Genomic DNA, 21,406 nt, shown 5'->3' with positions numbered 1-21,406 from the left:
AAAGTGTGTGCTAATGAATGTGTGTCAGCAGATGCAAATGTGTGTGTGTGAGAGAGAGTGTGAGGGGGAGAGAGAGAGAGAGAAAGAGAGTGAGTATGTTTGTGTGTATGTACATACTGTGTATGTACAGTATGTATGTATGTATGTATGTATGTATTTATTTATTTGTAAGGGGGAGTGATAGAGAGAGAGAGAGAGACAGAGCGGGAGGGAGGGAGAGGGAGTGAAGGGGGGAGAGAGAGTGTGTGTGTGTATATGTACATGTATGTATGTATGTAGCCCCTTAACTCACTGTGGTGAGCGTGTTGATAATGCAGCAGGCAGCAGTGAGTGTGGTTCCCCAGGGTTCTCCTGGTTCCCCTGGGTTCCCCTCAGATGTTCTCCTGGATGTGGTGAGTCATGTCATGTCATGTGTTCCATCGCGCTGTGTTCCGTGCCCTCTCCCTGCAGGGACGACGAGATCCGGGAGAAGTGTGGCGAGGACGCCGTGCACTACCTGTCCTTCCAGCGCCACATCATCGGCCTGCTGGTGGTGGTGGGCGTGCTGTCCGTGGGCATCGTGCTGCCTGTCAACTTCTCAGGAAACCTGCTGGGTAAGGGCACCGGCTGCCATCGCCAGCCATCGTGCACCAGAGCACCCCCCCAATCACACACACACACACACACACACACACACCGCAGCCCGTCAACTTCTCAGGAAACCTGCTGGGTAAGAGCACCGGCTGCCATCGCCAGCCATCGTGCACCAGAGCACCCCCCCAATCACACACACACCGGCTGCCATCGCCAGCCATCGTGCACCAGAGCACCCCCCCAATCACACACACACACACACACACACACACACACACACACCGCAGCCCGTCAACTTCTCAGGAAACCTGCTGGGTAAGAGCACCGGCTACAGGACACCATCACATCACCACCACCACAACAACAACAACATTTATTTACCTTATTCCTTAACCCGGAAATCTGTACTGTTTTCAACTTTTGTTCATTCTGTTTACGTGAGTTCGCAGTACGCTAACTAACTAGAATATGCTTCAACTTTGATTTCTTTCGAAATGTTGACAATTCTGCCCTCAGCATGGATATTCTACATAATATATAACCGATATAAAATAGAAAAGTTTACTTTTATATGTGTTATGATATGTTAAGCGCTGTCAACCGTCACGTTGAAATAGATATAACGCAGCTTCGCCGGAAATAGCTAACTGTTTTCTGAATGCCCAATGAATGTATTTGATCATTTCAGGCACAGATAATTTCCTGTCTATCAGCCCTGCATTTATATGGGGCTTTATCAAGGCACCCAAAGCACTTTACAGTGAAGGGGAAACTTCACTAACCACTACCCCCCCCACACACACACACACACACACACACACACACACACACACAGCAGCTTGAGTTTGAGAGTGGACACCCATGTAGTTTGTCCTCAGGGCGTGTAGCTCACAGAAGTGGCTTCATATCCTGTACATCGGTCGACCAGAGTTTGATTCCCACCGTAGCTACAGTACAGTAGTCTGCGTTGCTGACTGTCACTTTGCACTGCTTGTATGCTGGTCTTGAAAGAAAAGTTATACAATTGTATGCTGTTAGTAGTACAGCAGTGTGGCTTTTCGTTAACAGCCACAGTTGTTTATGATCCAATATTTTATTTGAATTTCTGGTGCACATATGGACATTTTTGTTGTTGCGTGGCCTTAGGCTTCAGTTAGAAGTAGTGATGGAATGTAGAGAAATGTACCTGTTGTTATGCTGATGTTGTACACACAGTTCTTAGGCTGGTAGAAGGAAGTTAGTAGCTCAGAATGACAGCATATATTATTCTAATGCCGTCTTCATACCTAACCAGGAAGTATTGATACGGTTTCCTGAGTTTGGTCTGAAGATGTGATTATTGAGCAAGGAGACAATACCGCTGATGTTGCTGTGACTCGGGACTGGCACGGGACACGGGATGAGAAGCGGTTGTGCGTTCTTGTTCTGTGTTCCGTGTTCTGTGTTCCGTGTGCCTCACTCTCGTGTGTCCAGCTCTCTCGCTTCCTCCTCTCCAATCAGTGACCTTTGGCCTACTTCCACACTGCTGGCCGCAGACACATACGAGTGCAGTATTGACATTTCCCCTCAAACCTGCTTTGCTGTGCTTTCTTCAACAGAGGGCAATGCATACAGTTTCGGGAGAACCACTATAGCCAACCTGAAGTCGGGGTGAGTGTGCTTGTGTCCTGTTGGGTCCTCCAGATTTATTCTGAGATTCCCCTTTAGAGAGAGGAGAGTGTTTGCGTGTGTGCTCACCTGTTATGGTTTGAGTGCTAATTCTCTCTCTCTCTCTCTCTCTCTCAAATTCAAATTCAAATTCAAATTCAAAGGAGCTTTATTAGCATGAATGTTTTCACAATGTTCTCTCTCTCTCTCTCTCTCTCTCTCTCTCTCTCTCTCTCTCTCTCTCTCTCTCTCTCTCTCTCTCTCTCTCTCCACACACACAGGGATAGCCTGTTATGGCTGCATACTACCTTTGCGTTCCTGTACCTGTTGCTGACCGTCTACAGCATGAGGCGTCACACATCCAAAATGCACTACAAAGAAGATGACCTGGTGAGCAGCCGTCGTCAGAGCCATAACAAACCTCTTACGGCTCACTCAAATCTGGGCAAAACTGAGGCACATTTCAGATGTGAACAATGTTGTATATAAACTTATTTTAATTGTGCAGTTCAAGCAGTAACTCTTAGTCCAGCATTTGCGTACGTTTATTTGTTGAACCACCTCAAACGGTTTGCGTGTGCTCAGACATGAATGTGTGTTCACAAACATTTGCAGCGAACTAAAGGCAAACAAAATGCTTTTTGATGATATTTATGAACGTTTGCCTTTGCTTGCTCTTTTGACCACACCTCAGGCCTGCTCTTAAGAAGTAGGGGTGGCACGGTTCACAAAATCCACGGTTCGGTTCGTATCACGGTTTAGGGTCACGGTTTTCGGTTCGGTACGGTTCTTGTTGTTATTTTTTCTTTTACTCTTTAACACTCCAGAAACATATTTCAGCATATAGCTTAATCATCCACAATTAGGCTAGAGTATTTAGAGAATAGTTATCATGTGATAATGCACAAACTGAATTTGACTTCACATAAAGCACATTATTGTCTCAGGAAACTTTAAGCTTCAGTTGAGATTTTGATAAAGCAAGAGGGAAGACATTGATGATTTCAACAATCTTTTAATTTATTTGGCAGGGATGGTGCACCAGCACAAAATGTAGGTCGTCCACCCATATTTTTCATTGCATCGCCTTTTCATCGCTCTCCTTTCATATAGTGTGAATGATTTTTTAACAAGATGTAAAGCTTGTCTTTATTTGAAACACACACACAGTGTTGGGAAGGATACTTTCAAAACGTATTCCGTTACAGAGTACAAAATACATGCCCTAAAAAGTAATTTGTAACGTATTCCGTTACGTTACTCAATCTGAGTAACGTATTCTGAATACTTGGATTACTTCCGCATTGAATTGCGTTTTATAAGTGTAGGAATGCGCCCATCAAATCCAAAATTCGGGTGTGTTCTTCTGTTCCAAATGGCTGAATGCGGCCCACGTAGGCCAACTGTACGAGAATAGAATTCAAGTTGGAACAGGGGCATAGCCTATAGCCAGAAATTATAAGGTGTGTGAGATTGTAGGTGGCATCAACCCAGTAAAAATGAGGGGTGCAGATATGACCGGTCGGTGGGACGCAAATTACCTGGAAATGTAAACACTATAGCCTACTGCATAGCCTATCAGTGCTCTCAAAAATGAACGTGAGTAAATGACAATCAAAAACCATAATTCATTTTAAAACTTAAATATAGCCTAGATCTACTTACAAACAAATAACCCATGAGCTATTTTAAGTTGGAATGAAAACTTCAGAATGAATGCAGTGCCTAATGCCTATTAAGATGGGTTTCATCGTAGGTCTAAATCGACACGTGAACCAGGCTTTGTTTTTTGATTGCTAAGACTGTATAACCGATTGGCCGAAGTAAGCAATTAATAAGCCTACTTGGGAAAATATCTTTTGAACAGACATCAAGAACCACGGTCGGTGAGTAGGAGTTACTAACAGTAACACTTACTTCACTCCAAATTTGCTGTCAGTTATCTCCGATGGCGCGTCCATAATGCGCGCTGGCTGCGTTCTGACGGGTGCAAAGTGGCTGGTGCAAGATGACGGGGCTTGGATTTAAACATGGAAATAATTTAATCAAGATTGCTTTCCGGAAAATGCATGGAGTTGCCTTAATTTATTTAGAGAGTGAATAAACTTCGAAACAGTGAAGTATCCTCATGTAATCCATTGATTTCAACAATGTAACTGTATTCTAAATACCACCTGTTTAAGTTGTAACTGTAACGGAATACAGTTACTCATAATTTGTATTCTAAATACGTAACGCCGGTACATGTATTTCGTTACTCCCCAACACTGCACACACACATTATGTAATTATTTATACATTCTATATACTGACATGTCTGATATTCATAACAGCAAACTTTATGCAGATTATATAGCCTACTATTCATTATAACTCCACCTCTTAAATTCAGCTGTCTGGCTGAAGCCTCACAATATTGTAAACAAAGTAGCAGGTTAAGCTCATCATAACCTACTGGTTGGACTGTTCAGTTTCCCCGTTTCAAGGTAAGCTAATACTTTTTCTCCTTGGGACAGGCCCTTTTAAGCTTTGGAGTTGAAAACATTGGTATTGAGATGGTCAGTCAACTTGAATGCAATAGCCTTCTAATGATGCTAACCGTTTTTAACAGTAATTTAGCTAATCGTCTTCTGTGCGTCATTGCGTGTTGTGTTCATGTAATACAGTATACATACATACTTTTACAGTTCTAATTCTATTACTTTGGATGCCTGTTTTACGTTGCACTTTTGACACTGTAAGGCCACCGTAGGTGCGTGCTAATTGTGTGAGGTTTTGGAGAAAATAAACAAGTGCGTTGCTGCATCCATGAAGTGAAGACTAGTCGTTATTTTAGCAACATAACATTGCGTTCACGATTGTGAATGTTCTATTTGGATTACTGTGCATGTCGAGGGCGGGTGTCCATTGAACGCGCAAGGAGAATGAGTCTACTTCTACTGTTTGGTGAAGTTGCACGCATAGTCTACAGTTGCGGAAGAACATGCTTCCACCCGAGCAGGGTCAGGTGCATCAGTTTGACCACGCTAGGGATGATCTCTTGCACTTGCCATTTCTAAAACCTTGCGCGCAGCACTCAAAACGCCATACTCCTACTCTCGCACGTAAGGGAAACACGTCGTCACATATGGGAATCAATTGCGCATGCCATAACTAGCCTGAACCGTAGGACCGTACGACGAACACACACTCCGAACCGTGACATGCGAACCGCACGGTTCGGAGCATTTTTCAAAAACCGTGCCACCCCTATTAAGAAGCCATCGGCAGCATTGCATGCTAAACTTGCACACTTGACAAGATCGATCAAATAATGGCCTGAGTGTGACACTCTGATGAATACTCCTGACAATACCTGTGTGTTAAACTGAACTGTGTTAAATGCTGCATTGGTCTTGTTGATGCGACTAGCTGAATCTATCTCTCTATTAATGTACGTTTTGGTTTGTGTGTGTTTGTTGCCTGTTTGCTCTTTACTAGGTGAAGCGCACTTTATTTATCAATGGGATTTCGAAGTATGCTGAGGAGAAGCACATAAAGAATCACTTTGAGTAAGTACAGTAAATTCCTGTGTGTTAGCCACTCTGTGCAGGACAGTGTTTTGTGCAAGTAAAAAAAAAACGATATTAACTGTTATATATTAACTGCCCCGTGTATTAACCTCATAGCTGAAGGAATTTAGCAAAATCAATGTATAAGCCGCGGCAAATAGTTGGGAAATTACGGTCGTACGGACTCCCTTTTAGTGAGATGAGTGTAAATGAAATAAATGAAACTACGCTAATGCCTAAAGGGCCGTTCACACCAAGAACGATAACTATAAATAAATATCGCTGTCGTTGTTATAAATTACGACGTTCAGACATAAACTATAACAATAACGACATGAAGAACAATATTGTTTGGGATCACTTTCAGAGCGATTTTGAGTGAGCTAACAGCCAATCAGAACCCGTCACATTTTAGCCATCACATTTCATAACACAAGGAGAGACTTTTTAACTTTGGTCAGTATGAACGCTTTTATGGTTATGGTTATAGTTATCGTTCTTGGTGTGAACGGCCCTTAACTCTGTCAGAAACTGAAGACCCAACAGGCCAGTGAGGCTGTGGGGAAATGACATGGTCTAGGGAGAAGAGAATCCCATCAACCATCACCTTAATTGTAAGGGACTCACTCCACCCCGAGTCACGTTGGACACTTTCTTCAGGCGTTTATACGTAGCTTAAATTCCTGTGTCCTGCTGGCAGTGCGTGGACAAGAGGAGTCCTATGTGCCCTAATTGCCCTTATTGCCCTAATGAGAGCCAGATGAGCTGAGTGATGCGGGCCATGTGCTGTTCCGGAAGACTCCGCGGCTCCTCGCCCATCCAACCAGCCGCTCCCGTCCCGGCACTGGTGCCCATGCCTACTGCGAGCACCCAAACGAAGTCAGGACTGATTTAATTTGCCGAGCCGACACGCCCTTTTGTCTGCGCCATTCCTTGTCTCTTCTGCCACCCTTTATTAGTGCCACCCCTCACTCCACTGGGCACCAAGGCTGCCCACACTGCCCCCCAATGCTGCCCCCACTGCCCCCCAAGCCCACCACCACACCTGCCCACACTACCCCCCCCCCCCCCATGCCCCCCACCACACCTGCAGTCAGAGCAGGCGTCAGAGCAGAGGTCAGAGAGGGTCAGGAAAGTAAACCAGGCAGCAGAACCGAGATGGAGAGGAGCAGAGAGGAGACGCAGAGCGATAGAGAGAAGAGAGGAGAGGAGCAGAGAGGAGACGCAGACCGATAGAGAGAGGAGAGGAGAGGAGAGGAGCAGAGAGGAGAAGCAGACCGATAGAGAGAAGAGAGGAGAGGAGAGGAGAGGAGCAGAGAGGAGACGCAGACCGATAGAGAGAGGAGAGGAGAGGAGAGGAGCAGAGAGGAGAAGCAGACCGATAGAGAGAAGAGAGGAGAGGAGAGGAGAGGAGCAGAGAGGAGACGCAGACCGATAGAGAGAGGAGAGGAGAGGAGCAGAGAGGAGAAGCAGACCGATAGAGAGAAGAGAGGAGAGGAGAGGAGAGGAGCAGAGAGGAGACGCAGAGCGATAGAGAGAGGAGAGGAGAGGAGAGGAGCAGAGAGGAGAGACCTTTGCGGTTTGAGTCAGCTCTGAGTCAGGCGAGTGATGCAGAAGTGAAACCACTAGAGCCAGGCCTGGTCAACCGCAGCGCAGCACAGACATGGACAAGGTTATGATGAGTCAGTTTTGTCCGGTTAACTGGATGAAAGTGTTTTATCACTTTATCTTACATTTTTTGATAAAAACTGGTGTTTTTAATCAGTTGTTTACTTCTTTTGCTGTTCCTACAGGCAGGCCTATGAGAACATTGTGGTGTTGGAAGCTCGTATTTGTTACGATGTGGCCAAGCTGATGTACCTGGACTCTGAAAGGTAAAAATTGCATATTCCAGTTCAGTTGTCATGTCATATGAGATATGACCCCTAATAACCTCATAGCGGACACAGGAAGTCCCTAGAAGTTCTGTCCTGGCACATGGAAATGAAACCGCCTGACCATGTGGTATGTTTCTCACGATGTTATCCTGACCTCCGATTAGGGACTGCACCTGTTTAAATCTATTCAAAGAGCACTCGTAGATTCTCTGAAGGCTTGTGACAGCTGAGAGGCAGAATAGCACAGTACTGTAAATCTGGTTTCCAAAGGCACCCATCACAGGAGGTTGTTGGTGATGGTGTTGGTGGTTTTTATTTTTTTTTTTTTAAGCTTGTATGCCTTTAATCAGATAGGATAGTAGAGAGACACAGGAAGTGAATGGGAGACAGAGTTGGGGTGGGATCCGGAAAGGACCACTGGGCAGGAATCGAACCCGCGTCGCCGGTGTGCGGAGCAGGTGCCCCAGCCAGTCGCGCCACGGCTGGGGCTGATGGTGTTGGTGTTGGTGTGGGTGTGGGTGTTGGTGTGGGTGTGGGTGTTGGTGTGGGTGTGGGTGTTGGTGTGGGTGTGGGTGTTGGTGTGGGTGTGGGTGTTGGTGTTGGTGTTGGTGTTGGTGTTGTGGGTGTTGGTGTTGGTGTGGGTGTGGGTGTGGGTGGTGGTGTTGGTGTTGTGGGTGGTGGTGTTGGTGTTGGTGGCTGTTGGTGATGGTGTTGGTGTTGGTGTGGGTGTGGGTGTTGGTGTTGGTGTTGTGGGTGTTGGTGTTGTGGGTGTTGGTGTTGTGGGTGGTGGTGTGGGTGTTGTGAGTGTTGGTGTTGGTGTTGTGGGTGTTGGTGTTGTGGGTGTTGGTGTTGTGAGTGTTGGTGTTGGTGTGGGTGTTGGTGTTGTGAGTGGTGGTGTGACTGATTTGTTGTGCGTCTGCAGGAAGAAGACGGAGCGCAGTAAGAAGTTCTTCACGGACCTGGAGGCCAAAGAGCACGTCCACACCATGATCAACCCCAAGCCCTGCGGACACCTGTGCTGCTGCGTCATCAAGGGCTGCGAGCAGGTGTGGTGGCCACACACACACACACACACACACACACACACACACACACACACACACACACACACACACACACACACACACACCAAACATGTATACGTGCAAACATGCACACCATACCATATGACATGTACACATGTTTACAGATATGCTTACCACACAAACACACACACACGTATTCAGACATGCATACCATGTGTCGCGCACTGCACCATTTTTATACCCCCACCTGTGGGTATACAGTATGTGAATAAATGTGTGTGCATCTTTACGTGTGGACCGCATACAACACAATATAGAACAAGTGATTTGTGTTAATTAGTTCATTTTTAGTAATTCGGAGTTAATTAACTACTGTAAAATCAAACCGTCGTGCAGGAACTCTGTTCTCCGTGCTGCTGACGTTACTGAATCGTGAAGTGACCCGCTCCCATGGCGATACGCACGGCTGTCTGCGCACGATCTTCTCTCGTCCCCTCGGAGGGCAAAGCTGTCAGTCAGCGTGGCTCCCTAGTGCAGAGCTGCCAGTAGTGAGGATGAATGGGAACCTGAGATGTTGGCAGCCAGCTAATGGACTTGAGGGGGATTCAAGCAACAGTTCACTTTTGACGCAACAGATCGCAGAAATGAGTCGCTTATTGATGTGCTCATAGGTGAACCGCTTTGCCATCATCTTCAGGTGTATTTTGAGGGCAAGTGGTGATGCGGCAGACGGGTTATTGTAGCTCTTGTTGGTCTGAAAGCGCAGGCTAAAATGAGCTTTCACACCACAGTATTGCTAATAGCCACCAGTTAGCATACTAGCACGCTTTTAGCAGTGCTAACTTTACTGTTGTTAGTGTTGACAAGGTTTCTACGTGTCTGTTTAGATAGTTAGTTTGGTGTTTTTTTTTTTTTTTTTTTAAATAAATAAAAAATCCTTACTGCAGCTTGACATGAAGCAGCAAGTGTGTTACGCCATAGCATAGGCGTGGATTCAAATCTATCACTTCAATGCAGGATCCAGCCTGTGCCAATCTGCTGCTGTTTATAATGAGCTGTTATGTTGACACACTAGACTAGTCTACAGCACCAAGCAGTTGATCCTGGAAACTGTGTACTCGGTTACCTTCAGGGAACTCTGAGGAGTGGCTACAGGGACTGTGTGTGTGTGTGTGTTTGTCTGTGTGAGAGTGTTTGTTAGTGTTTGTGTTTGTGTGTGTGTGTGTGTGTGTGTGTGTGTGTGTGTGTGTGTGTGTGTGTGTGTGTGTGTTAGTGTGTGTTTGTGTGTTAGTGTTTGTGTGTGTAGTGTGTGTGTGTGTGTGTGTGAAGGTTTTCCGTGACCAGTTGTGTGTGTGTGGGTGTGTGTGTGTGTGTGCGCATGCCTATTTTGATAGCCGTGTGTGCAACACTGAACCGTGCTAATCCTCTGTGTCAGGAGGAGGCCATCGAGTACTACACCAAGCTGGAGTGCAAGCTGAGAGAGGAATACAAGAAGGAGCGGGAGAAGGTCAACACCAAGCCGCTGGGCATGGCCTTTGTCACCTTCCAGAACGAAGCCATGACCGCCATGTGAGTGTCCCGCCCCAGGGATGGAAATTAGCACCAGCCACCAGCCAAATGCTGGTAAAATGTGAGAGTGGCTGGTAGATTTCAGACACAAAGTCATATTTTAACATTGAGTGGCTGGTTAATTTCACCAGAAATCTGCTATTGGCTGATAGATTGTCACATTTTCAAATTTTAATTTCCACCCCTGGTCCAGCCCCAGCAACGGTGCCACCGACCGACAGAACCCGTCAAAGAGAACGTGCATACACACTCACATTCCGGAACAGTCTCCTGCTAATCTTATTAACACACCTAATGCGGTGTGCTATTACACCGCCCCCTCGGGAACACTGCAGGAAGTTCGGTTGAATGGAATGAGTTTTGGAGGTCCCTGTATTTCTGAATAATACAATAAAATAAAAATTTAGTAAAATATTGACCGCTGTCATTGGCATTCACATTGGGTAGGAGGGGGAAAAAAAACATTAATGTAGTTTAATATCCTTGTGAACTTCTCTTGTTCTCTACCCGTGCGTCAGGATCCTGAAGGACTTCAACGCGTGCCAGTGCCAGGGTGGTTGCCGATGCCGACGGCAGCCCAAATCCTCCCAGTTCAGCACTAGCCTGCACACCTACGACTGGACCGTGACCTACGCCCCCGACCCCCAAAATGTCTACTGGTGCGTGTGTGTCCACCCTGCTATTTGTGATGTACTACTGGACTACTGTAGCCATTGCGTCATAGCCCCCGACCCCCAAAATGTCTGCTGGTGCGTGTCTGTCCACTCTGCTACTTGCAATGGCTACAGTAGTCCAGTAGTGCATCACGTCATAGCCAGCATACAGTAGTGTCCTATGAGTCATGAGCCAGATCACTGTCTCCGTGTCCAGCCACTGGACAGATGCATTAGATGTGTTCGCTGTTGATCTCTGAGGAAATCAGGTGGACAAAATGTAGGCAAGGCAAGTACTGTACATTGGTACAGTGCATCACATACACAGGGGCAATTCGGTATGCTTCACATAGATGAAAATTGGGGAAAGAAGTAAATAGTAGTGAACAGAAGCACAAAAAGACAGATACTTGTTAATAAGTAAAGTACATACAGCTGAATACTGAATATAAATTGTATGTGCTGTAGCTATGTTGCAATAGCCACCTGTCCAGGTCAATGTTGGTGGAAACTGTGCGTCTTCTCTCCTGACAGGGAGCACTTGTCTCTGGGCGGCTTCTCCTGGTGGGTCCGCTGTCTGATCATCAACTGCTTCCTCTTCCTCCTCCTCTTCTTCCTCACCACGCCCGCCATCATCATCTCCACCATGGACAAGTTCAACGTCACCAAACCCGTCGAGTACCTGAATGTAAGCGCTACGACCTTACCTCTGTGGAGGGCCTGTTGCTTGGTTATTTTAGTTGGTTGGTTTGTTTCGTTTACTTTTATTTTAGATGGTCTTTCATAACCTTCACAGGGACCTGATTGCCATTGTGATCAGTATCTCCCGTATCTCAGAGACGTGTGTTTGAAGAGCAGTTTAAAGAGACCCTATGCAACTTTTTCATAGTCATAAAATCGCTTAGAAATCGTTCTTTTGCTTGACTGACCAGTTTTATCGAAAACAGTCACATTTCCTCCCGCCCCTAGTGTCCCTCTCCGCTATTACAACCTTGCAACTTTCTGATAAACGATCGTCTGCTGTTTATATCTGGAAGTCAGAGACGCGAAAGGAACAAGAAGAACCACGCTTGCAATTTATATATTTATATATAGCCTATATATGTATAAATATACACGCTAAAGCTGTCGGGGAAGCTCTGCAGAGAAATATGCAAGCTTAAAACGAGCGAAAATGAAAAACGAAACCGAAACTAGAGATGAAATCGCCAATCCTGCATTATTCCTCTTTAAGACAAATCACTAGCTGGGTTTCTGTCCAACTCATGTTGGTAACAAATGTGAATTTATTGTGAATAAAACCTTTTCTAGCATCCTCAGTTGCATTCCACCCTTTGTGATTTAGGAAGTTAATCCACCCCCCTCTAGAATATTATCCATTCGGTTCTCATTTCAAGAGTTTAAGCAAACGTCAAGTGTTTCCTGCCCAGATTTGTTTTTATTCAAATGGTCAAAATACAGTATGCATTGAAAAGTTGGGTTGAAACCCATTTCCTCTCCGATGTCCCAGTTACTGCGCCAAGTGTGCGTGTTAAGGAAGTGGCTAGTCTGTCTAGACTGGGCCATGGTGCAATCCATGAGAGCCTCCGGCCAGAGACCAGCGGAGTGTAGAATTCCTAGTGTAGCTCTGAGGCTGCTGAGCAGGGCTGTGTCTCACCGTGATGGATGGGAGCAGCTCTGCTGTGTGTAAGTGCACTTACACACACTCACCAGGCGGCTTCACTGTGGTTCTCTCTGCTCCTAATGTGTGTGTGTGTGTGTGTGTGTTCCATTTTTAAAGCAATATTCGAGAATACATCCCCCCCCCCCCCCTCTCGACCTCTGTCTGTAACCGAATATATACTTTGTGTTGGAATTCTATCACAGCACTATAGTATAAAAATAAAATAATTGACAGAAATGCTGGATGTTCTGCTTCAGGTGTAGCCGACAGAGGTGAAGGTTCTGCGTGGGGTGGGTTGGAGGTCTGAAATATTGCTTTGAGTAAAGTCCAGGTGCAGTGAAACCCCTCTGTAGAGTGTTTTCACTGTGCTCTCATGGTGTCAAACCCTAACCCTCTGCATCTCCTCCTCCTCCTCTTCCTCCTCCTCCTCCTCCTCCGTCCTCCTCGTCTGTGCTCCTCCAGAATCCCATCGTCACCCAGTTCTTCCCCACCCTGCTGCTGTGGAGTTTCTCCTCCCTCCTCCCCACCATCGTCTACTACTCCGCCTTCTTTGAGGCCCACTGGACACGGTATCTGACCCGACCCAGCACAGCACAGCACAGCACAACACAGCACAACACAACACAACACAACACAACACAACACAACACAACACAACACAACACAACACAACACAACACAACACAACACAACACAACACAACACAACACAACACAACACAACACAACACAACACAACACAACACAGGATGTTTTTTGACCAGCCGCAAACGTGTTGAACTGGTGTTGAACTGGCTCCGTTCAGAATTCTTTGATTCTTGGCGCTATCCAGTGAACCAACCCACATTTCCACCAGTTTAGAATGCAACCAAGGACGCATCGTCAACAATGGGTGTTGCATGCATAAACAAAAGTTAATGAGATTCATAAACAGGAGGATGATATATGATGTATATGTTTATTATATATTTATGTTTATGTCTGCAGTGTAGTGCTAGTTGACTAGTTTTGTTTACTTGTGGCAGCAGTTGATAGAAAGGGAAAAGTCGCGCTTTTAGCCTTCTCTTCTTTGAACGGAAAAATGACACACCAACATACCAAAAGACAAAGGCACTCACAGAATCGCATGAGCTCGAGCACACAGGAAGCACATAATGTGGTGAAGATAGTTCAACTAGTTCTAGTTTTGCGTGTGTGTGTGTTTGTACACAAGCTTGTGCTGTTCAGCAACACTCAGGAGATGTGTGTTGAATTGTAAAATGCACAAAAGGACAAAGCTAGGATTCAAACCATGTTCTTTTCCCACCCACGCGTTCCCCATCAGGTCTGGGGAGAACAGGACCACCATGCACAAGTGCTACACCTTCCTCATCTTCATGGTCTTACTACTGCCATCTCTTGGACTAACCAGGTACTGCACCTACTGCCCATTCACTTTGTTTTTAAGGACTTTGTTCATGAAAAGAGTTCTATGTGCTTTTTATTGTGACCTTCATGTTTATATTCATTACATTCAGCAATACTGTATAGATTTTCAAAAACAAAATATTGAATTAAAAAATGCAAGCACTTTGCATGCAAGCACTTTTATTTTGTTACTGTACTACAGTGTACAGTCTTTTTTTTAACTTGCTTTGTATGTGTATGATGGCGTTAATTTATAATATCAGTTTTTGCTAAATTAGACTGCAATAAACTGCAATATGTCGCCTTTTGCACAGTATCAAAATATATTGTAATACATTGAATCGTAACCCATGTAGCGTGTCAAGTATCGTAGATTCTTGCCAATACTTAGCCCTAATTAATTTGTTTGTCTGTTCTTTTCAAATTGTAGTTTGGATCTTTTCTTTCGCTGGCTATTTGACACAAAATTTCTGGACAATGCGGCTGTCAGATTTGAGTGAGTATTGCAAACGTTTATTTGCCATTTACCCATTTAAGATATGTTTTGTGTAGTTGTTTTCAAAGGTAGTTCAAGGATGTGGATTTTTGAATGTTGTTGACTCTCAAAACAGTGTAAGAAAACCAGTTACCTTTTTTAAATCCGCTAACTTGAGCTGTGTGTTCCGCGGCCATAGGTGTGTGTTCTTGCCAGACAACGGGGCATTCTTCGTGAACTACGTGATCGCGTCTGCGTTCATCGGTAACGCCATGGACCTGCTGCGTATCCCCGGCCTGCTCATGTACATGATCCGGCTCTGCCTCGCACGCTCGGCCGCCGAGCGGAGGAACGTCAAGAGGGTTCGTTCTCATTCTCCTCGTCCTTATTTAGGGGGCAGAAATGACTGCGTGGTTTGCTTTGGCATTCACACTGTCAACACTCCCTAGACTGCCCATGTTGTTCCTATCCACATCCATCAATTTCAGTCAGGTTAGCCCTTGCTTAAAAGTGGAATGAACCTGAGACCAGTGCATGCTGTCTGCGGAAAAGTTCTTCATGTTTTGAGTTGCTTTTGATTTGATTTTGAGTTGAAATGAGACTGATAAGAGTTTCGAAATGACGTCTTCTGACTAATGATATCAATATGCACAGCTAATGTAGGACTGACTTCTTTTTTTTCCCCTCAAAGATACTAATTAATTTTGTAACGAATCATGATGTCACGAATAAGCTTTCCTGACCACTGTGTTTTTTAAACATTGCCTAATCTGAAGTGTTAGTTGCTAAGGTGTTTGTTCTCATTGCTCTACTCCATGTTTCCCAGTGCTGTGTCCGTAGCACTTCTTGTCCTGAGTTGTGGCCTAGATTGTGATGTGAGGGGGTTTTTCTGAAATGAGCGGAGCATTTTGCTTCTTTAGAATATTTAGGAGAACTTTATGAACTGATGCAAATGTTGATACATTCTGTGGGGAAATGTCCAATAATCACTTGCATTGAGACACTATGCTGTATGTACTGTAGATGGGCATGGCTTCAGATAGTTATAGATGGGGTTTAAGGCATTTCATGTCATTTTGATTTGATAACAACCAAGTGGAGTGGAGCAAAAATGTGGTATGGCGTCTTTTCACACACCGTAACATTTGTTATAACATGTGGTGCGCAAAACAACCACTAGCTTAACATATTCATGGGTTCCGTCAGGTCCCTTTCCACAGGTGTATTAATCAAGCACCATGCAGTCTGCATTCATAATCAAGGTGCTTGATGTTATACACCTGTTGAAAGGGACCTGATGAAACCCATTAATTTTGCCATGTGGGAGCATTTGCACGTACTGTACATGAATGGTATCCTCCGTGGCTTCAAGAGTCATTGCATTGATCAGCAGGGAACAGACGATTCACAAGAAAAAACTGAAACAACCTCGGGAGGGTTTCATGACCTCAAATGTTCTTTCTGTGTCTCCAGCACCAGGCCTATGAGTTCCAGTTCGGGGCAGCGTACGCCTGGCTGATGAACGTCTTCACCGTGGTGATGACCTACAGCATCACCTGCCCCATCATCGTCCCCTTCGGTAGGCCTCACCCTCCAGTTATTTACCTCCGCCAAGGAGCTTATGTTTTCACCGGGGTTTGTCTGGTTGTCTGGTTGTCTGGTTGTCTGGTTGTTAGCAAGATAACTCAAAAAGTAGTGGATGGATTTCGATGAAAATTTCAGGGAAGGTCAGAAATGACCCAAGGAAGATTTTGGGAGTGATCCGTAATTCCGTCGGGATTCCTGAGGCATTTATGTATTTTGCTTAGTGGTGTAATGGCATGGTATGGCCACGTGGTGGCGACATGAATAGTTCAGGTTCAAATGTATGACGACCTAGGAAGAACAATGTAGGCAGAGGTCTGCGCTCTCTGAGTGCTTTTCTAGTTCGCTTTTCTAGTTATCACAGGCTACTGGTTCTGGTGGCTATTGACAATGGCCGGGTTTCCCAGATTCGTTAAGAAGCTCTTAAGTGCTAAGAACTTCTTAGGAGCGCTCTAAGAACGTTCTAAGAACGCTCCTAAGAAGTTCTTAACACTTAAGAGCTTCTTAACAAATCTGGGAAACCCGGCCATTGCTGTGTTCTGGACAAGCATTTCTAAAAAAACCATCAGCCATACTGTGCTAGCATGATAAGCAGTTAATGTTAATAACGGAACATCTAGTTAAATAACGTCTGGCTGCGATAGAAACAATGGAATAACAAGCAACTGAGCTACAGTTTACAGTATGTTGCTTCAGTGTACATAGAATGCGTGATGCTATGCTGGTATTTGTTGTTTCAGCATTTCCCTCCTTCCTCCATAACATTGAACTCTCTCTCTCTCTCCTCTCCCTATCCCTCTCCCTCTTTCTCTCTCTCTCTCTCTCTCTCTCTCTCTCTCTCTCTCTCTCTCTCTCTCTCTCTCTCTCTCTCTGTCTCTCTCTCTCTCCCTCCCCAGGCCTGATGTACATGCTGCTGAAGCACCTGGTGGACAGGTACAACATGTACTACGCCTACCTGCCCTCCAAACTGGACAAGAAGATCCACTCGGGTGCAGTGAACCAGGTGGTGGCTGCGCCCATCCTCTGCCTCTTCTGGCTCCTCTTCTTCTCCGTCGTGCGCATAGGTGAGCCGAGCGCCTCTCCCCGCTCCAGCAGCCTCTACGGGAATTACCCACGTATGAGCCGCATTGTGTATAAGCCGCAGGACAGTGTTTTATGCAGGTTGAAAGAAACAAAACCATGTTAACACCATATTAACTGCCCCCCCGGGATTAACCTCATAGCTGAAGACATTTCGCAAAATCAATGTATAAGCCGCGGCTAATAGTGGGGAAATTACGGTGCTCGACAGGGCAGGGCACTGAGAAAGATCGCCACTGTTGAGCCACACTGAGGAAGGCTACTCAGGCCTTAAAATAGTGACATTTTCTAAATAATATATATGATCATTGTTGTCATTATTAATTGTTGTCATTAAAGCTGTTAAAATCATTTCTGGGGAAGGAATTTGGCTCGACTTCAGACCTTTTCTGAGACTGGTGCTAGAGAAGAAGTTCTTAGTCTGACTTGGTTTGTTTGTTTGTTTGTTTGTTGAGAGGTGGATCCATCATCTTCTCCCGCCCAGTGTTCAAGCGAACCCTTCTGTTGTTTCTCTTTGCCTGTAGGTTTTCGGGCCCCCACCTCGATGTTCACCTTCATCGTCTTGATCATCACCATCATCGTTTGCCTCTCCCATGTCGCCTTCGGCCATTTTAAATACCTCAGTGCTCATAACTACAAGGTAAAGAAAAGCCTATTAGTAGAGACATCCGAACCAGGGACACGTTTCCCAAAACCATTGTTGCTCAGGAATTAAGTAAGAAACTTTGTTGGTTGTAGTGCAATTTCCCATTGACAATCAACTAAGTTGCCAACAGATTAGAAACGGATCAGAAACTGTGTGTGTTTTGGGAAACGCACACCCCTGAGTTAGTTACAAACATGATGCCCTTAGCTGTTTCTAATCATTGTTTCAGATTATTTTGTCCACTATTGACCATAATGTGTGTCTGTAGATTGATGCCAGGTCAGATGTAGACGGAGTGGAGAACGGTCGTCCACCAAATGCCTCGGCGCCCTCCAAGGCCACGGTAAGTCCCACATTGCAGATGAGAAACGTTTGCTCTGCATCACCTAAAATAACCCCATTATAAAAAAAAACCCCTCAAACTTATCAGTTAAAATGTTTACAACCAATAATGTCAACTTGTACGTTTTCACATGTAGGCATAAATATGACATAAATTACATGTATGAAATATGAGCCCCCAGTCTAACTTAACGCACACCTCTCTGCTCTGTCTCTCTGCTCCCAGTACGTTGCCCAAGTGCTGCAGGAGATGAACATGGACGACTTGGGCTCCGGCGGCAGCGACGATGACGGCCAGGGGTCCTCGCAGGACGAGGACATGATCAACCCCGTGGTCAACGAGGGCGACTTCCAGTCCGGGGAAGATCGCCTTATCGCCAACGAGGTCCATCAGTAACCCCTCACGGGTATGGGGGGGGGGCGTGAGCAGGGTCGGGGTAGGGGACAAGCCCCCCCACTGAACTCTGCCAGTGACGACAACAAAGACAACAACAACAACAACAACAACAACAAAACGACAACAAAACAAAACACTAACCAGGAGGCGAAAGCAGCTCCTGGATGCCCGCCCCATGCGCCCTCCTACAGCAGCCTGTGCTGGCGTGTCAGGGGTCAAGGGTCAAGGGTGAAGGGTCATTGATCAGGGCCGCTCTTTCCTCCAGCCTCTCCGCACCCCCTCCTCGTCTGATGGGCAGCACTCCAGGGAGGTGCACTGACTGACGTTCTAGCATTTCCTTTTCTACTTGAGTTAGCTAAAAAGCCCATTCACTCACATGTTATATTCTATCCACTGACAAGCACTCACCTCTCCCTCCCCCACCCCATCATGTACGTGTGTGTGTGTGTGTGTGTGTGCGTGCGTGCACACATATACACCAACAGCAGGATATAGTGGCTGGGAACGTTTGGGGCCATGATGACAGATCGACTGTGTTTGAGGTCCCTTCTGTGGATCCCCAGGCTGAGATGAGACTTAAAAAAAAAAAAGAAAAAGAAAAAAGAAAATCCAACACCTCAGGAGTTTTTCTCCCATGGTTGTCATCGACTCTAAACTGCTAATATTCTCACACTCTCTTGTTCATTCATCCCTCCAAACTCCCTGAGAGAAAACCACACTACATTGTTATATCCTTTTGTTATTTTTAATCATTGGTCAATAATGTTCCTTTCTGATTTCTTCTTTTTTTTTTTTTTTTTTTAGAATTCATCCTTGAGTTGGATCTTGTTGATGTGTAACGTGTTGTCATTATGTTAACTAGTCTATATCTTGGTTTTGTCCACTTCTGTTAAGACTTCAGAAAAAAATTGACACTCTACAGAGCACCTGGATGGAGATCTAGCTGTAAAAAAGTTCTGTTGCCGTGGTTGTCAGAACCTTTGTCTCGTAGTAACAAAACTACTAAAACTGCTGATGGGGTCTAATGACTGCTTTTGGCGCACAGAGCATGGGTCAAGTTCTCATACCTCCAACTTTGCTTAGCCTATGGAGTAGGGTTATCTTTTAGAGTTGGCCAGCTTCTGTGAAAGACTTGGGTGTCCGTCACGCCCGCATTTACTCTTATATGGACTTCCTTCGGGGCGGAAATGTTTGCGCGGTTTGCTTTGGCATTCACACGGTCAACACTCCAAGACTCCCAATGTCGTTCCTATCCACATCCATCAAATTCAGTCAGGTTAGCTCGTGCTCAAAAGTGGAATGAATGTGAGACCAGTGCATGCCGTCTGCGGAAAAGTTCCTCACGTTTTGAGCCGCTTTCGATTTCCGTGAGGAGTTGGAATGTAACTGATTAGAGTTTGAGCTCGTTCGACATGACGTCTTCTGACAAATGATATCAACATGCACAGCTAATGTAGGACTTCCTTTTTTTCCCCTCACAGACACTAATGAATTTTTTTTAACAAATCATGATTTCACTAATAAGCTTTCCTGACCACTGTGGTTTTTAAACATTGCCTAATCTAGACCGTTAGTTACTAAATCTACAAATGTCCCATGTGTTGGCCTTATTAATCAAGATTATTTGGATATACACATTCCCTCTGTAATTAAGTCATTAAGTATAAGGTATAATTACAACATTATATTCATGACTATTACCCAGATCTTCCGGAGGGTTTTGACAAACCTTCAAAAGGATCAATTTCACTAGCAATACAGTTTCCCTGCTGATGTGGAACTTTAGCAATACGTAGGCTTCCGACTCTGAAGCTAGCCGTTTTGAAAAGCTATAGAAAAGATTGGATCATGCCTATGATGTGCTGCAGAACCTTGCTGCCGTTGGCCCGTGTTTGCCTCCATTGATTTGAGGTCATTCATGTACACTACAAGTGAGATCAGGAGGTGTGATTGTGCTCACGATTTCCCCAAGTCATTTGTTTCAAACCCCCCCACAAAAAACCTCAGTGAGTTCACTGAGGGTTATTTTGTTTTGTTTTGTTTTGTTTTTTCCCCCCTTCTTATTGTAATTATTTCCCTCAAGCCATTTACACAATAATTCTGTATTGTCTCATCTTTTGGGAATGTTTGCTTGTGGCCTAATTAGTTATGACCTTCATTAGGAGGTTGGATGCTCTAGTAACTAGTGAGATTACTCAATGTAGCCAGGTGATGTGCAAGATGAATGTATGAATGCACTGATGCCATTCTCTAAGAATAGAATTGTTCCCCGCTGCATATTGTATTCGACTGTACATGAACATGGACATCTTGATAGTTTTAATAATTTATTAACATCTCAGCAGTGGCAAATAGTGTTACAAATTAGGAATAATCTATTCCATATTTATTGCTCTCTATTTTTGTTTGTTTGTTTGTTTGTTTGTTTGTTTTATCATGAAGGCAGATTTGCCCGGGATTGGCCTGTGGTCAATGGAGCTGTTAAATTTGTGAAATATATTTGTGTACATAGATTAACTGCACTGCTCTTCAACACTATGCTTTGGTATTTATGACTACGTTTGTACAGTTGTAAGCAGTTTAAAAAAAGAAAAGGTATGTACAGTCACAGTCATGTTTCCTGGTTTTACTCTGCTCTCTGCGATCACAAACTGTTTCTTTTCCACTCTCCATATGAAATGTGTCACTGGAGGCAATTTTTTCATATTTAGGGGATTCCCCTGTTTTTAATAATTTTGTAAATTAACTCCGTTTTCTCTCTCTCTTTCTCTCTCTCTCTCTCTCAAAAAAAAAGAAGACTGTATATTTGACAGAATCCACTGTCAACCCCTTCCAAGTCTTTGAACAATAAAATGGCATTTACTAATGAACTGATTTTGGTTTAGACTGACCTTTCTTCCATATATTGCATTTGTTGT

General features: G+C 44.8%; 1 protein-coding gene across 6 annotated transcripts in view; it reads left to right on the top strand.

Moving 5' to 3' along the window:
- Nucleotides 1–21,362, top strand: part of tmem63ba (transmembrane protein 63Ba) — a 42,032-nt gene extending 20,670 nt beyond the window's left edge. For 5 of the 6 annotated variants that reach the window (XM_062520441.1, XM_062520442.1, XM_062520440.1 and 2 more), the window contains 18 exons: nucleotides 451–593; nucleotides 2,172–2,223; nucleotides 2,502–2,610; nucleotides 5,701–5,771; nucleotides 7,565–7,645; nucleotides 8,571–8,694; nucleotides 10,109–10,242; nucleotides 10,761–10,901; nucleotides 11,430–11,583; nucleotides 13,021–13,127; nucleotides 13,882–13,968; nucleotides 14,395–14,460; nucleotides 14,639–14,801; nucleotides 15,913–16,018; nucleotides 16,920–17,087; nucleotides 17,628–17,743; nucleotides 18,018–18,092; nucleotides 18,318–21,362. In XM_062520441.1, the coding sequence (XP_062376425.1) occupies nucleotides 451–593; nucleotides 2,172–2,223; nucleotides 2,502–2,610; nucleotides 5,701–5,771; nucleotides 7,565–7,645; nucleotides 8,571–8,694; nucleotides 10,109–10,242; nucleotides 10,761–10,901; nucleotides 11,430–11,583; nucleotides 13,021–13,127; nucleotides 13,882–13,968; nucleotides 14,395–14,460; nucleotides 14,639–14,801; nucleotides 15,913–16,018; nucleotides 16,920–17,087; nucleotides 17,628–17,743; nucleotides 18,018–18,092; nucleotides 18,318–18,488 (2,068 nt within the window). In that variant the 3' untranslated portion in view covers nucleotides 18,489–21,362. Of the gene's footprint in view, nucleotides 1–450; nucleotides 594–862; nucleotides 889–2,171; nucleotides 2,224–2,501; nucleotides 2,611–5,700; nucleotides 5,772–7,564; nucleotides 7,646–8,570; nucleotides 8,695–10,108; nucleotides 10,243–10,760; nucleotides 10,902–11,429; nucleotides 11,584–13,020; nucleotides 13,128–13,881; nucleotides 13,969–14,394; nucleotides 14,461–14,638; nucleotides 14,802–15,912; nucleotides 16,019–16,919; nucleotides 17,088–17,627; nucleotides 17,744–18,017; nucleotides 18,093–18,317 lie in introns of those variants that run through there. The other variant, XM_062520444.1, reaches the window with a different exon arrangement.
- Nucleotides 21,363–21,406: the final 44 nt, after the last annotated feature.

This window comes from Sardina pilchardus, chromosome 18, assembly GCF_963854185.1.
Source record: "Sardina pilchardus chromosome 18, fSarPil1.1, whole genome shotgun sequence".
In the NCBI taxonomy this organism is placed as follows: domain Eukaryota; kingdom Metazoa; phylum Chordata; class Actinopteri; order Clupeiformes; family Clupeidae; genus Sardina; species Sardina pilchardus.
Note: the sequence above shows the minus strand (reverse complement) of the source record. Positions and strands in the feature narration are given on the sequence as shown.